This window comes from Equus przewalskii, chromosome 10, assembly GCF_037783145.1.
Source record: "Equus przewalskii isolate Varuska chromosome 10, EquPr2, whole genome shotgun sequence".
Taxonomy (NCBI): Eukaryota; Metazoa; Chordata; class Mammalia; order Perissodactyla; family Equidae; genus Equus; species Equus przewalskii.
Window position 1 is genome coordinate 31,965,377 of NC_091840.1, and position 14,326 is coordinate 31,979,702.

The 14,326-nt window shown below is 54.3% G+C and overlaps 1 protein-coding gene across 22 annotated transcripts in view; it reads left to right on the plus strand.

Annotated features, from left to right (window-relative positions):
• Window positions 1–14,326, plus strand: part of MSI2 (musashi RNA binding protein 2) — a 386,410-nt gene that overhangs the window by 348,474 nt on the left and 23,610 nt on the right. For 9 of the 22 annotated variants that reach the window (XM_070560791.1, XM_070560792.1, XM_070560795.1 and 6 more), the window contains exons 11-12: window positions 7,681–7,704; window positions 9,156–9,218. In XM_070560791.1, the coding sequence (XP_070416892.1) occupies window positions 7,681–7,704; window positions 9,156–9,218 (87 nt within the window). Of the gene's footprint in view, window positions 1–7,680; window positions 7,705–9,155; window positions 9,219–12,723; window positions 12,774–14,326 lie in introns of all 22 variants that reach the window. The other 13 variants (XM_070560806.1, XM_070560802.1, XM_070560803.1 and 10 more) reach the window with 3 other exon arrangements.

The following is a 14,326-nucleotide window of genomic DNA, read 5'->3' on the forward strand; positions in this document are numbered from 1 at the left end:
GCTGGGCAGAGCCATTGTAAAGGCCCATCCAGAATGAAGCTGGGAGGAAAGCCGGCATGTGAGGAGACCCAAGGAGCGTTTAGGCTGTTTAGATTTAAATGGTTCAGCAAGAGACCCTATGGGGTGGAAGCAAAATGTTGACTCTTTCTCTGGCCATTCAGCATCTGAAATTTTGGGGACAGGAAGAAGTGTAAAAAGCCTCCTGAACAGAGCTCTGAAAGTTATCCATGGTTAGACCAGTGGTTTTTCCTGACACCTGTGTCACCCTGGCGGTAGGTAGGACAGTGTCTCAAAAGCAGAAATGGCAGTTTTGGCGGGGGGGGGGGGGGGGGGTGGGAGGGTGCAGAAGGAGAAACTCTCGAAATAGTTTGCTGATGTCTCTTTAGAAACTGCGGTCTGGAAGCCCTTCACCATGAATATCTTGGTCTTGGTCTCAGAGACACAGGTAGATATTCGTCCCGTGGGCGAGCGGGCGTGCCTGAGCCATGCAGGGCTGCAAACTGCTGGCACGGGGCCGCGAGGGCCGGCAGCGAGGGCTGGTTTTGGAATGAACCCCCTGTGGCCGTTCTCACCCTGGAGGTCTTGATGGGAGAGAGAATGGTCCTGGCCAGAGCGTCCTCGTAGGGCCAGGAGCCAGTGCCAGGGCACTGTGATGTGTCAGCCAGGCCTGATGCTGGCCCTCTGGCTAGCACTGCAGAGAAACCTTGCCTCATCCCCAGGTTCCTATGGTCCAGCCAAGGAAGAAAGAAGCTGGAACTCTCTAGGGTCCCTGCCCCCAACTTGGTGGGTAGTAAGTGAAAAGAATGTTGAGGGAACCTGTGTCTTGGTTGTGTGTCCCAGGACCCAGCTGGGTAATTTTTCACTGAAGTGAATTGTAGTGGTGAGAGCTTTGGGGGCTAAGTCAAGATCATAGCCACAGGAACACCTCCGTTCCCTTTCCTTTTGTTTCCTTGATCTTGGAGAAAATAATTAGTTGGAATGGCCACCCCATCCATCCCACTGTGCCTGCGGACTAATCTTCTGATTGCTGTCTGCATCTTCAAGCCGGATTTGAAGTAGCCACACCCAGGTGTTGAGCTCAGCCTTGAGAAGAGTTGAAAGCAGAGATGAGCCAGGGGCCTGGCTCCCAGCTAGGTGGGTCCAAGGCAGATCTCCCTTCACCCTGACAGTGAACCCCAGCTCCCTTTTAGTCCAAGGCCCAGCGTATCACTAGCCAGTTTTCTCTCCTTCCCAGGCGTTTGGTTTGTGTGCAGACTGGTCCTGCAGTCACGCAGATGGAACCCCTGTTCCCTTCAGGAGCTAGTGACTGTACGCTCCCTGAGGGCAGGCTCTGTGTGTGGAGTTCACGGCTATGATCCCAGCGCCGGGCATGTGGTAGGAGCTCAGCAAATATTTATTGGGAAGGCAGGACTGAGGAAGGGTCTGGAATTAGAGAGTTCCCTGCAGAGGTTTGAGGTCAGTGAGGGTAGCGTGGGCTCCAGCTCTCTGTCGGAAGGGATTAAATGGTTCAGAGGTAGAAGAACCCAGGGAGAAGGCAGACAGAGCGTTCTGCCTCCTGCCTCCTGGAAGAGCCCCAGGACCTGAGCAAGCAGAGCAGAGCCTAAAGCTGTGTTCTCAACTTTGGCATCCCCTGGGGAGCTTTGAAAGTTTCCATTGTCTGGGCTGTACCTAGACAGAACAGTCATGTGTGTCACTTAATGACAGGGATACGTTCTGAGAAACGCGTCATTAGGCAGTTTCGTCATTGAGTGAACATTATAGAGTGTACTTACACGCTGGATGGTATAGCCTACTACACAGCTAGGCTGTATGGTACTAATCTTAGGGGACGAGCATCCATCATTGACCAAAATGTCGTTACTTGGCACTTGATTGTATTTCAGAACCTCTGGGGGTAGGGCCCAGGCATCAGTATTTTTCTAAGCTCCCCAGGGGACTCCAGTGTGCAGCCTGCATTGAGAATGATGCCTCCGGAAGAGGGAGGCTGGGGGAATTGCTGTGGAATGCCAGCTGTGAGCCTAGAGCTGCTACAGGTAGATGAAAGTCCCCACTCCAGAGGGCCCATGGGCACATCTGAGCACCTGCTGCTCTCGTTCCTCAGCCCTCGACTCCATGCTCTGAGCTGGAGCCCGGTCGGGCTTGAGACCAGGGGCAACTCCCTAGCTGCAGAATCATTCCCAAAGGAGAAGGGCAGAAGCTGCAAAGTGTCAAGGGGGTGAGTGGGGGGTGGCAGACCTCCTCCTGGTCTTTGGGGCACGGTGGCGGCAGGCACTCTGTTTTGCTCCCTGAGCACCTCCAAGTTAGAAGGAATTGGCAGGCAAATGCACATCCACTCCCCTCGGGGCACCCTGGGTCTGCGCTTGTCTCTCCTGGGAATTTTCTCGTTGTTTCCAAAGGATGCTCCCTGACTTCCTGTTTTATGCTTCCCCTGTCCCTTTCCCCGGAGCAGAGACTCTCTGGCAACAGAGCCTTATAGAAGCTCACCAAGGGTCAGTATGGCAACACACCTTCCCTCGTCTCCATTGAAACGTCTGATGAGTTAAATAGATTTTAAAAATTAAGCTAAACAGCAATTGCATTAAAAGTTATTTGGGGCAGTTTTTGTGCCTTCCCTCTGCTGTGAGTACCAACACCCTTGGGGCTCATGACCCCAGAGCCTGTCACCTCCCTTTGGCAACGAGGATAATCCAGGCCCAGGCGCAGGCTGTGGCCCCCTCACCAGGCAGGCCTGGCCTTCTCATTTGGCCCCTTTGCCTTCCTCTCCGGAGGGACATTAGCCAGGTTCCAAGTGACTGTCGTTTTCCTGGCAGAGGGCAAGGGGTTTCCAGCCCATACTCTCTCTAGCACCCCTGCCCCCAGCAGAAGCTCCCAGCCCTGTCCTTTGTCCAGGGGCCTCTGTGGGAATGATGCTGTTGGTATCCTCGGGGAATGTCAGCCTTGCTCCTAAAAAGGCTTGTGTAAATCAGATTCCTATTTTGAATGCCAGAGACTTGGGGTTTTTCAAACAGACGTGGATCAGCTTCCTTCAAAGCACTGTTTTACTGTGTCTCTTTGGTTATCAACTGTCCCTCCCCTTCAGGCCCTCTGTTTTGAACCCCTGGGTCCTCCCACTCCAAAAATGCATCAGCCTCATTTTTTCCCCCTCACTCCCTTGTAAGCCGCCACTCTCTCCCTGTCCAGAAGACATAGATGCCCAGAAGAAAAAGCTATGGATTTTCTGTAAAAGCACTAGCCCTGTCACACCAGGCAGGCCTGCCAGGAGGTGGAGAGAGTCCTGGGCCAGCCAGATGACAGATGGTGGCATTTCTAAACTCTTTTAGGACACGTTTCCTACATTCTGGGTGACAGTTTCTCCTTTTGGATGCTTATTTTTTAGTGTTTGATTCAGTAAAGCAATGTTGGGTTTAGCCAAGAATGTTGGACCATCATGGAAATTGCTGGTGGGGGCGATGCAGGCGTGCTGGGCAAGGAGTGGAGAGTGCTTTAAACAAGCACAACAGAGGGAAAACGGTCTTTCCTAATGGACCATTCGGGATGGTAATGCACATTACAAAGAGTGTTTTGTAAAGATTCCCCTCAAAATCACAGCCTGTTGGAGCCATAAGGAACCGCAGAATTCTCTCATCTCTTCTTTTTGTGAGAGGCACAGAGGGGCCCACTGACTCATCCAAGGTCACAGAAATAAGTGGTGACTGAGCCAGCACCGTGTCCCAGACAGTGCACTCCCGGGCCAGCATCTGCTCATCCTGGGAAGGAGAAAGGACGCAGAGAAGGAGGCGCGGGACATAATACCCTGCAGCAGACAAGACTGCAGTGCCCTTCAGTGTCTGCTAAAAGCTAAGGACACCCCAAGGTTTCCTCTAAATCAGGGGTTCTCTGCCTCCAGCATGCATCGGAATCATCTGCAAGGCCTTTCAAAGATAGAGACGTGGGCCCCCACCTGACTCTGTAGTGTGTTGTTGCTTAAACTCCCCCAAGCCAGGATCGAGACCCACTGGTCTGGATGGAGACCCTGCAGTGGATCTCACAGGAGGTGATCCCAAGAATGAGATCCACCACCATGTTCTCAGGAGGGCCTTTCTTTCCTCAAGGTATTGGGTGACAGGCTGTACAGATGTGCGCTGCAATTTCACTTTTTAAAAATTCTGAAAGCCTTTAAACCGAAGGTTCGAGCCCTGGGCTGCACACTGGGACCACCTGGGAAGCGTTTAAGGGCCCCACTGTCCAGACTGCACCCCAGACTGGATAAATCAGAATCTCCAGGGGGGGGACCCAGGCCTCAGCATTTGTTGAAGCTCCCCCGGTGGTTCCAGTGGGCAACCAGCGGTGAGGGTCAGTGCGTTAGGGCAGGGCGCTCCCATTGGCCATAGCCTGGCGCCCTCTGCTGGGTCGACTGTGCTCCTGGCCCACTCCTCTGGGCATTTGAGTGTGCTGCCCCCGGGGGTGGAGGATCGTGGGTGTGGAGAGACAGCGAAAGTGCAGGCGGCACTGCCTCCCAGCTGCAGGGTGCCAGAGCGGTGGCTCCAGCACTGGCTCTCACGCCACATCAGAGCATCCTGACCATCGCCAGCTGATGCTCCACAACAATCTTCTGTGGGGCAGACTCTGGGCTGGGTCCTAAGTGGAACATGTGACTTAGTCCTGCCCTAGAAAAATTTGTCATCCAGCAAGAAAAATAAGACGTGCATGTAAAAATAATTGCTTAGATAAGGCAGAAACTAGTCAATGCCACAAAAGCAGTAAAAAGTAGGTGTGGTGTCATATAATTCTCAAAAAGGAAAAGTGCCATTGACTTCTAATTTGCAATAAAGTCTCACAGCCCCGAAAAGTCCAAAAAAGCATCTCATTCACTGTCAGTGGGATGGCGACAGCTTTTGTTTAGATGAGTTACTAACCCCAGAAAGTGTTAGTGCCAACCCCAGTGGCACTGCTTTCCAGGGACGGAAGGCCTGGGGTGTGTTGTCCTCTTACTCAGGAAGACAGGCTTAGGTCAGGTCAGAGGTGACGGACTTCCGAGATCATCTGGTCTGACATGGAGAGGAGCTGTTTACCCCTGGCCCAGAAAAGGGAAGCACTGTGCCCAAGTTACACAGCAAGGCAGGGGCGGCCAGGGCTGGAGGCCGGGCTTTGACACCAAGCCCAGTGGGCTGAGGAGCTCCGGACGAGCGAGATTGGGTCTTTGGGTCTGGTGGCTATTAAACTGTGGCAGTTCCTACCTGCCCATGCCTGGAATTCCACCATTAGTGCTTCATTCTTCTGTGCCCCGGCGTCCTCGCTCTGAATGCAGAGGTCTCTAACAGGAAGAGCACACCACATCCTTAATACAATTCCCAGGTAGGTCACCTGTCGCTCTCAGGCCCAGAGATTTTATCTCAAAATGGTTTTCTCCTTTCTGCTGGATTTACTACCAAGAAGTGGGAAGTATTAGAAGGCTGGGGTCGTGTCTGCCCGCGAGGCCAAGTAGTTGTTAGAGCTGAACAGAATGCATGTTCTAATTTGAGCTATGGAAATTTAGCTCACTAAAATGACACCGTGAAGTGGGGGCGTTAGGAAGGATTACAAACCACTGTTATCAGGAATTCAGACTCCCTGTGTGCTGACGACCATCTAACCGTGTAGCCCACCATGGAGAAAGTGGCACAGCCCTGTGCGGGGGAGAGTCAAAAGGCAGGGCTACTGGCTGGACAGAGACCTGATAGGCCTCATCAGCATGACAGCTAACACCCATTTAAGCTTACTCCCTGGCAGGCATTCATCTAAGCACTTTGCATATATTAATCCCACACGAATACCGTCCGTCCGTGGTTGTCTTTACAGATGGAGACATTAAGGCACAGACAGATTAAGTAACTTTTCCAAAGTCACAGAGCTAGTAAGTGCCTCAGGTAGGATTTAAACCCACACAGACTCCAGGTCTGTATGCTTAGCTATTGTGCTAACCTTCTCACAAGGAGAAGCCTGGTTGCCCCCTGCATGCGTTGGCCAGGCAGGCTGTGTCAAGGAGGGACCCCTTCTCCACATTCCCAGCAGCACGGGGAGGGTGTCCTCTCCCACTCTGGGCAGTGGGTGCTAGGGCAGCCATGGGCGCTCATGACCCAGGGGGCTCTGCCACAGCTGTGTTTGAGCCTCAGCCCCAGCGAGAAGCCCTGAGCCCTCCCAGAGCTTCTGCCTAATCCCCCTCGGTCTTCCCGTGAACACCCCCTGCCTGGGCAGTTCTCTCCTTGGCATCCCAGACCTCCTGTCCCTTCCAAAATAAGATAAGAGAGGTTCCCCAAGGAGGCAGCCTGCCACAGGTGACCCCTGGCTCCTCAGGGCCTGGAGAGAAGTGCTGAAAACAGGACCAGGAGCCTGCAAGGCTTCTCCTCCCTGCACTTGCAGCTCCTCCAGTTCCTGCCCCAAGAAGGCTCCTTGTCACCATGGTCTGCATACTGGAGCCTCTTGGTCTTCAGGTCTCTCCTGCTGTCCTGAAGACAGGCTGCTCTCCATCAGGACAGCTTTAGGCCAGGGTCATGATGCTTCTCTGGCCTCTGACAGCCTCACCCAGGCCACCCCCAACAAACACACAGACATGCACACGCACGTGCGCTTTTCCTGGATCTGTGCGTGCCCATCCCCCACAAGCCCAGACACCAACGAGAGCCTGTTGTCCCTGGAAATAGCATCGGGGGTTTATCCACCAGGTCATCTGGAGAACGTATTTGGGGTGACTCGTGAGGCTGGACAGCCTAACAGGACAGGAGTGGGTGGCAGGGAACTGGGGAAGTGGGCCAAGAGGGTAGGCCTGTGCAGGATGCTAGTGCGGCGCAGCCTCCTCCCCTCCTGGAGATTCCCAAGGAGGCGAGGGTGGGTTGTGGGGGCCGTGGCCCTGGTGTCTCGGATGCAGTGTGGGGGTGGCAACCATGGAGCTATGCCGTGAGGGCTGTCAGCTGGCCCATGCCTTGTGAGGGGCAGACTGGGTGGCTCTCCTCCCCCGGCCCCTCTTCTCACACCTGTCACTCTGCTTGGCCCCGTTTTGATGGTTGAGATTAAATTCCAGTCCTTAGCAGTGTTTGATGCTCAGTCTCCAGCAGGAGCCTTTATCTAAGATTAAGGATAATGGATTTCCTTTCTTGGATAAGTTTTTTTTCTTTCTCTTTCTCTTGGACTTTTTGTCCAAAATGTGCTCAACTCCAGAAAATAGACCTTTTGTTAAAAATCTTTTTATTGACTAAACTTCCCTCCCCCAGTTCTATCTCCCTACCTTTCCCACCATGCACCTTTTTGTGCTTCCAAGGAAACCTTCTGTTTCAAGTACAGGGTGAGAGAGTACAAAAGAATAACTTGACCTCGCTTTCCTCCTCGCCCACTTGCAGCTCCTTCAGGTGCCCTGAGCCCTGCTCTGGGCCTGCAGCCGGAGGCTAGTGTACTGAGCCTGGGACAGGGAGAAATAACTTGACTTCTTCCTTATTTTCCTTCAGCACTTTGCGCCAGCACCACATCTTCAGAAATCTAGATCCTGCCTGGAAGAAATGGGGAGAGGACTTGGTGGGGAAGTCCCTTCCTTGGTCTCCGGCAGGGTCCATTGCCCCCTCCGGGGGGAGGGAACAGCCTCCAGGCGTGCGCTGGGAGACCCATCCCAGCAGCCAGGGAAGACCGTGTACATTTATTTCACCTGGATCTTTCTTTTTCCCCCTTCAACAGCCCTATTACCATATTTAAATGCAAGTATGTCTCTTTTCATTGGCATTTTAAGTAGCTTAGCCTGACCTTTTTAGAATAGCTTGTTCCCTTTTGAACTTCTCCTCGCCACCTCCTCCCCAGTAGTTCCGTGTAGCTAGGACAATAGTCTTAGAGTTTAGTGAGCTTCTAGTTCGCTGTGTTTGGGGATGGCTCTCTCTGTCCTTTCTTTCCTCCTCCGCTCCCTGCCCACCACGGTGCATGAGTCCCCCCTCTGTCCTGTAGCATTTCCTTATTTGGAAGGCTCGATGGCTAAAGCTGAGCAGCTCTGTTGGGCTGTTTGTTGTTTGCTGCTGGCTTCTGGCACATCATTTAAAACCACAGTCATTGGAAATGGGTCTTGGGATCAGGTCTCCCAGTGTCTGGCCGAATGGCAGAGGGAGGTCGTTTCACGTGCGTGGGAGAGTGTCTGTGTGTGTGTGTGTCCCAGTGCGTGGCTGTGTGTGCACATGCTAGTGGCCAAGAAAAGTCCAGAGGAGGGGACTCGCCTACCTCTTCCTTCACCTGGACATTCTGCAGCCACCTTGGGTCACCTTGTCCTTCTGACTTTTAGTCCCATAGCTGGGACAGCCTTGCTGCCATGTGCCTTATTGGACAGCACAAGCCTTGATCAGGAAGTTTTTAGATAGCACAAGGGCTGGATCAAGACCCTTAGGAGACCTTCACTGCCGGCTTGAGCGGGACAATGGAGCTCAGGCAGAGGAGGCAGAGCTGAATGCCCCTGATTGTGCCTCAGGAAGTTGAAACGCTGAGAGAGATCAAAGCAAGCCACAGGGCTCCCCCACGTAGGTCCCACATGCCCTCCCACAGCTGGCTTCACGCGGATGCAGTCAGCGGGCCCTGCAGAATGCTTCGCCCTTAGGCCTGGGGCTATGACACTGCTGACGTGAAGTTTGGACAAAGTCTGGAGTTAGGGTGGTCAAGCAAACCTGCAGAGCCTTCGGGGAATGGCAGGAGTTAAGCCGTCACCTGGCCAAGGTGCCTGTTCTGTTAAGAGGCCGTCCCAAGGGCCTCCTGCCTGTGGCGCAGGGCTGCCCACTCCGCCAGGATCCCTGCAGGCGAGCCAGCCGTTCTTGGTCCTGCTCTGGACAGGCGCTGGGGAATCACGGGGTGTCAGTGCAGGGTGCAGGTGCATCAGGGAGCTCGCCCTGGTTCTCCAGGGACGTTCCTCCTAATCCTCTGGAATTATCTTGATGTGCCTTCTAGAAGTAGTTTCCGGGGTGACAAATGTGTGAGAATCAAACACACCTAAAGATGCTGTGCCTTCCAGGAGTCTGAGAGCCACTGACCTGTGTCCCTCCCAAAGCTGCCCGGTGGGGATGCCTTTCCACTCCTGTCTTTTTGTGGAGGGGTAGGGGGAGTGAGGCTGGTGAGACAGGTCTGTCCGTGGCCCTTTCCAGGGTCCCTCCTTGACTCCAGCTTCTCTCTCTCTCTGCCAGGCTTCCCAGCAGCGGCATACGGACCAGTGGCGGCAGCAGCGGTGGCGGCAGCAAGAGGATCAGGTAGGAAGGTGTACGGGACAGGCGGCTCCCAGGCATGCCCCAGTGTGCAGGGGAAGGTAAAGGCCCTGTTGGATCTGTGTGGCTGCGTCTGTCCACTCCTCTCACCACAGCCCGGAGAGGGGGGCAGGAAGGCACGGGCGATGCCCTGCCACCCAGGGCAGCTCCCAGGGGGGTCAGTCCCAGGACCACAAACCAAACAGATTGTTATTCCCTCATTGAAAAAAGAAACATGAATTTCTTTTTGACTTTGGTTGGCCCCTTCACCTGATGGCCGGCTTCAGGGCGCCTGTGGTCATTTCCCTCCTTGGCTTGGGCTGGTTAACCGGCCTCCCTCCCTCGGGTCTCTGAGCCAGCCAGAGAAGGTCTCGACTGTGAGAGGGAAGCTCAGAACCCATCCACGCACTACCGCCCTCGGAGCAGCCAGCCCTCTCGGTTCCTGCTGCACCTGGCAGGTCGGCTTGCCGATCGGCTAAACCCCCAGAGCTTGTGAAGGCCAGAAGTGGGGCCAACCCTGACCTCAGTGGAGGGAGCTGCTGCCTCCCAAAACCCCTATTGCATCCCAGACACTCTCTTCTTAGCAAAGAGCAGAGCATTCCTGGGCTCCAGCCACCAAGGGAATCGGGATGTTCTGTCCCATGAGGTGGCCCCTGTCGTTTGGTTTCCAAATCCAACCTTTTAGGAGGTCTGGAACCCCTCCAGGGAGGTGGGAACACTTTCCCAGCAGCACTATGGGGTCAGGCTGGCACTGGGGCCTTCTGTCCCTCTCCTGCAGATGCTCACAGGCTTCCTAACAAGGAGGGCTTCTGCTGTGTGCTGGGCTCCCCTCACCCCCTGGCCAGGAGAGGCCCCTGCTCTTCCTAAACTGAGTGACCATGGTTTGCGGCTCTCCTGCCACACCCTGTGCACAGGGTGCTGGTGCACCCAGAAAAGAGATTAGTTTAATGTACCGGGACTCGGGCGGGGGGGAGGGAGGTGTCTACGAGGCACCAGGAAATGGGGCATTAAAAGCCCAGAGGGTGATTGCCAAAAACCCAAACCCTCGGTGATAAGAAACTGGCACTGTGAGGCCCATTAGAAACGTCAGTAAAAATCCGTTCCATGCAAACTGGCACTGCCTCGAGCTACAAAGGATCCTCTCCTCGGAATCACCCCTGAGAATTGGTTTGGAGGGGCCCAGGGAGTTCTCCGGGGGCTGCTGAGGGGCAGTTTGCCAGAGAGCTGGGCGGACCGGCAGGCAGGTCTGGAGAGCTGGGCGCCCATCCTCAGTGGGATTCTGCCTGTCCTGGCCGGCCTCCAAGGCCTCATCTGCCCTCTGGCCAGTGTCCCTTGGTCCCCCCTGCCCAGGGCGGGGTGCACAACTGCCTCGTGTCTCCCCGTTCCATTTGGTTTTTTAACTTGAGCGCTGTTTGGTATCATTATAAACGAGCCTCTGCCCTACCTGTGCCTGGTGCGGGGACGACAGAAAGGAAACTCTTGAGATTTTTGAGTGTTATTGGTTGTTGTTTTCTCCGTTCAGTTTTTTTCCTATGATAACTTGGATTATGAAACTAAACTTTAACCCAAAATTAACCCTGCCTCTCTCCCCACCCCACTCTCCTTGACTCCATGGCAAGTTTAAAGGGCAGCATGGGGTTCTTTGCGAGTCTGAGAGTGGTCTCCCCATGGTCTGTGCCCCCTTCCACCACCCCCACTCTCTCACAGATCCCCAGAGCCAGGCGGGAGCCCCACCCATTCCCTCTAACTCCTAACCCCGAAGATCAGAGCCATCTCCAACCACGCTTTTTGTTTCAGGCTCAGTAGCCATTTCCATCGGGAGCCAAGTCTCCCACAGGCCGTTCTGGGTCAGCCATGTTCATCGCTGCACTGTTAGTGAATTCTATTCAGGAGTGTGCTCCCTGACCACCTGCCCCACACCAGCCTGGGTTAGTGCAAGGAGTAAATCCTCACCTCCGAGGTGCCCGTCCCCTGGGGTGCAAGCTTGGTCAGGAAGCTAGAGGGCAACCCGCAGTGCTGCCTGGGGACAGGGCTGGGGTGTGCCCAAGGGCGATGGCTAGACTGGGCTGCTGCAGTCTGAACTCCGCTGGGGCTGGCAGACACCTGCCCGCCTGTAGACAGGGTAACCCGGCCCACACCCCCTAAGCCCACTTTGGACCTGCAGCAGGGTACAAGGCTGGGGAAAGAGGATCTCTGCCTGTCTTCCTTTTAGTGCGTTTTGGCCTGTAAAGACTATCCCCTCCCTTCCTCTAGAAAATGACCTGGATTCTGAGCCTGGCAGGATGGCTAATTATTTGCCTGTTGCAGTGGCCCCTCGGTGGCATCTGGCATGTATGTGAGAGGGCCACACAGATATGTTTGGGTTTGTACATCCGCCCAGGCCAGCAGTAGCTCATTGGAGGGCTCATTGCCCTGTTCTACCTTCACCCACTCCTGCAACCCTGCGCCCCCATCCCAGCTCCTCCCAGGGGACGAGGATACTCCTTCAGCCTCCCGAACAAGAGCAAGCAGCCTCGGCTATTGGAGGGCATCACTAGTTCAAATCGCATTCCCTTATAGGGAGAAGCTGGTTCAGGGAGATGCTGTGGTGTACCAGCCTTGAGCTTGGTACCGTGCTGAGCCTGGCAGGGAGTCAGAACAATGGGAAAGGAAGCCTCTGCTCTCAGGGCTCTCAGGCTTGGTTTAGGCAGTAGGCATCCTATGGAAGGCCCTTTTTTGGTCTTTCATTTTTGTCTAGCTCCACAGTTTTGTTTGGTTTTTTCCTTCCATTATGATGCACTGGGGGAGCTTCCGGAGGCAGAAGCACCTGCTGAGGGCCGTGGGGTCGGAAGCAGCTTCGATTTTGCTCAGGTTGGCAAGTTGTATCATCAGGGCTATGGTGTCAGGTAGGAGGTCCGGGGGGCCTTGAGCTCTGCGCCCACCTCAGCCGACTCCTCTGGGCCAGCCTGCCCACCTTTTCCTAATTCGCCCAGGTCCTGAGGGGAGCAGGGCTCAGGGGACCCGCCAGGGGAGGTCCCTGCCGACTCCTAGATAACTTCACTATCAGTGGTCACTTTTCTTTCACCTCCACCCGGTAGTTTGAAATGTCATCTTTTCTTGTGCTCAGTCAAGACTCTGTTTGTTTATTTTGATCGTATTCATTGAGTTCCAGTGGCCCCATCATGTCCCACCCAAACCTAAGTCCAGTTTGGCAAATGACTCCCCCAACAGGTGAGGGGAATGGTTCGAATTTTCAGGCTACTTTATTTCCAGGTGACATTACGGGGGGGTCCGTGTATCACTCTTAGAGCTTCTGAGCCCCCTGCCCCCCCTCACCCCCGCCCATCTCCGGCCCCAGCCAGGACCCCTTACTGAACTTTATACTTGCCAGCTTTATTCCAATCTAGTAACGTGAGCTCCTGACATGGTGGTGAGTGTGAGAGTTATGTTTCTGTTGTCTTTTCTCTTGCTTGGTTGGGGCTGCGGTGAGAGAGTGTCTCTGAGGCATCCTTTCCCGCCTCTCTTACACTAGGATCTGCACACCTCCTCTCAAACACTCTTCTGAGCACGCTCAGCGGGAAGGTTTGTCCACACCTATTAATCCTCTCTCAGTGTCCAGCTTCCTGTTAGTACCAGCTGGTTTGCATGTTTTTGCTTGTTCAGATCAAACAGTTCAAGAAACAAACTCATATCCAACTCTCGAGAAATGTCTTTTTTTTGTACACTTTCGTTTTCAATTTTTTTTTTATTAGTTACGACTCCAAAACACCTGTTGTCCAGTAAAACATTTCACACCTCCCCTGCCTGTTCTTAGATTGTATGTATCTGTGGGACTGAACTAAATGCATGCACTGTGGTAGATGTCCTGGTAGCTGTAGCTGTAGTTGTGGAACATGCATTGTTGAGTTGATATTACAGGGCCTCCGACAGCTCGGCACAGCGCGGCTGTCTGAAGGATAGCCTGGGGCACCAGGAAGAGAGGGGGCTCCATGTTTTCAATGTTGCAGAGGGGCTTGGATCCATGTTCTCGCCATCAGCCACCACCACCTCCCCTCACACTCCCTGCTCCCCCGGTCCAGAACTGGGTCACCACCCTCAGCTCTAGCCTTCTTCCCAGCTGAGATCTCTGTCCATAGTGTCCAGCGATAGCGAAAGAGAACAGAACCAGGACGGGAGGGAGTCTTAAAGTTCTTCTCTGTTTTTGTCGTCCTCATGTGATTCTTGAACAGAGCAGTTCATTCCTTATTTCTTGAGGCCTGCCAGCAAGGCCCCTCCGAGGCTCCTCTGCTCCTTGAGCCCTTTGCCAGCTCACATCCAGCCCTTCAAGGATACAGCCCTGGCAGCCCTGTCTGCGTGGTCTCCTCCTTGGGGCGGAGGGGAAATGAGATCCGGTAGGGAAGGGGATTAAGATCTTAAGACCTCAGTCTGCAGGCTGGGGACGCAGTTGGTCCTAGTGCAGGTCAGCATTTGTTCTCACAGTTGGTGGAGGTGGGAGATGCCTTTAGATGAGCTCTCCACGGAGTGGGGGGCAGTCGGGTGAGAGTGGTGACATTCCCAGTAAGGAGATTATTGGCGTAGCTTTCCCATGGGAGGGGCATGAAAGGATGTGGGGAGGGTTGAAACATTCAGAGAGGAGGCCACAGTGTTCCTCCCTCTCCCCAGGAAGACTCCCCAGTCCTGCTGCCTTTGCCCTCTGCTCAGGGGCATGTGCAGTCAGTCGTCTCTCGACGCACTGTCTGCCCTGCAATTAGGATGACAAGCCATAAGGGAGTCCAAGAGGTCTCAGATCTTTACAAGTTGATGGCAAGTGAAGTAGCACTTGTCCCTGGGACCTGCTCCTTAAGTCAGGCTGGTTGGTGGCTCTGGCCCACTGCTGCTGGAGGACACAGGCAGGATCTGAACCTTGAGGGTGCAAGTTACCTATTATGGGAGACAGAAGCCCAGGAAGTCACAGAGTCCATGAAGCCCCCAAAAGAGTGTGAAGTAACAGAGCGAAATGGTAGCTCCATGGAGAGAAGCGGTGCTGTGGAAGTCAGTGGCACAGTTGGGGTGCAAGGATTGAATGTGAGCAGGCTAGTCAGCCACCAGACAGAATGAGGGCCCCAAGGCCCAGGAAGGGAAGTCTGGGAGGAGCT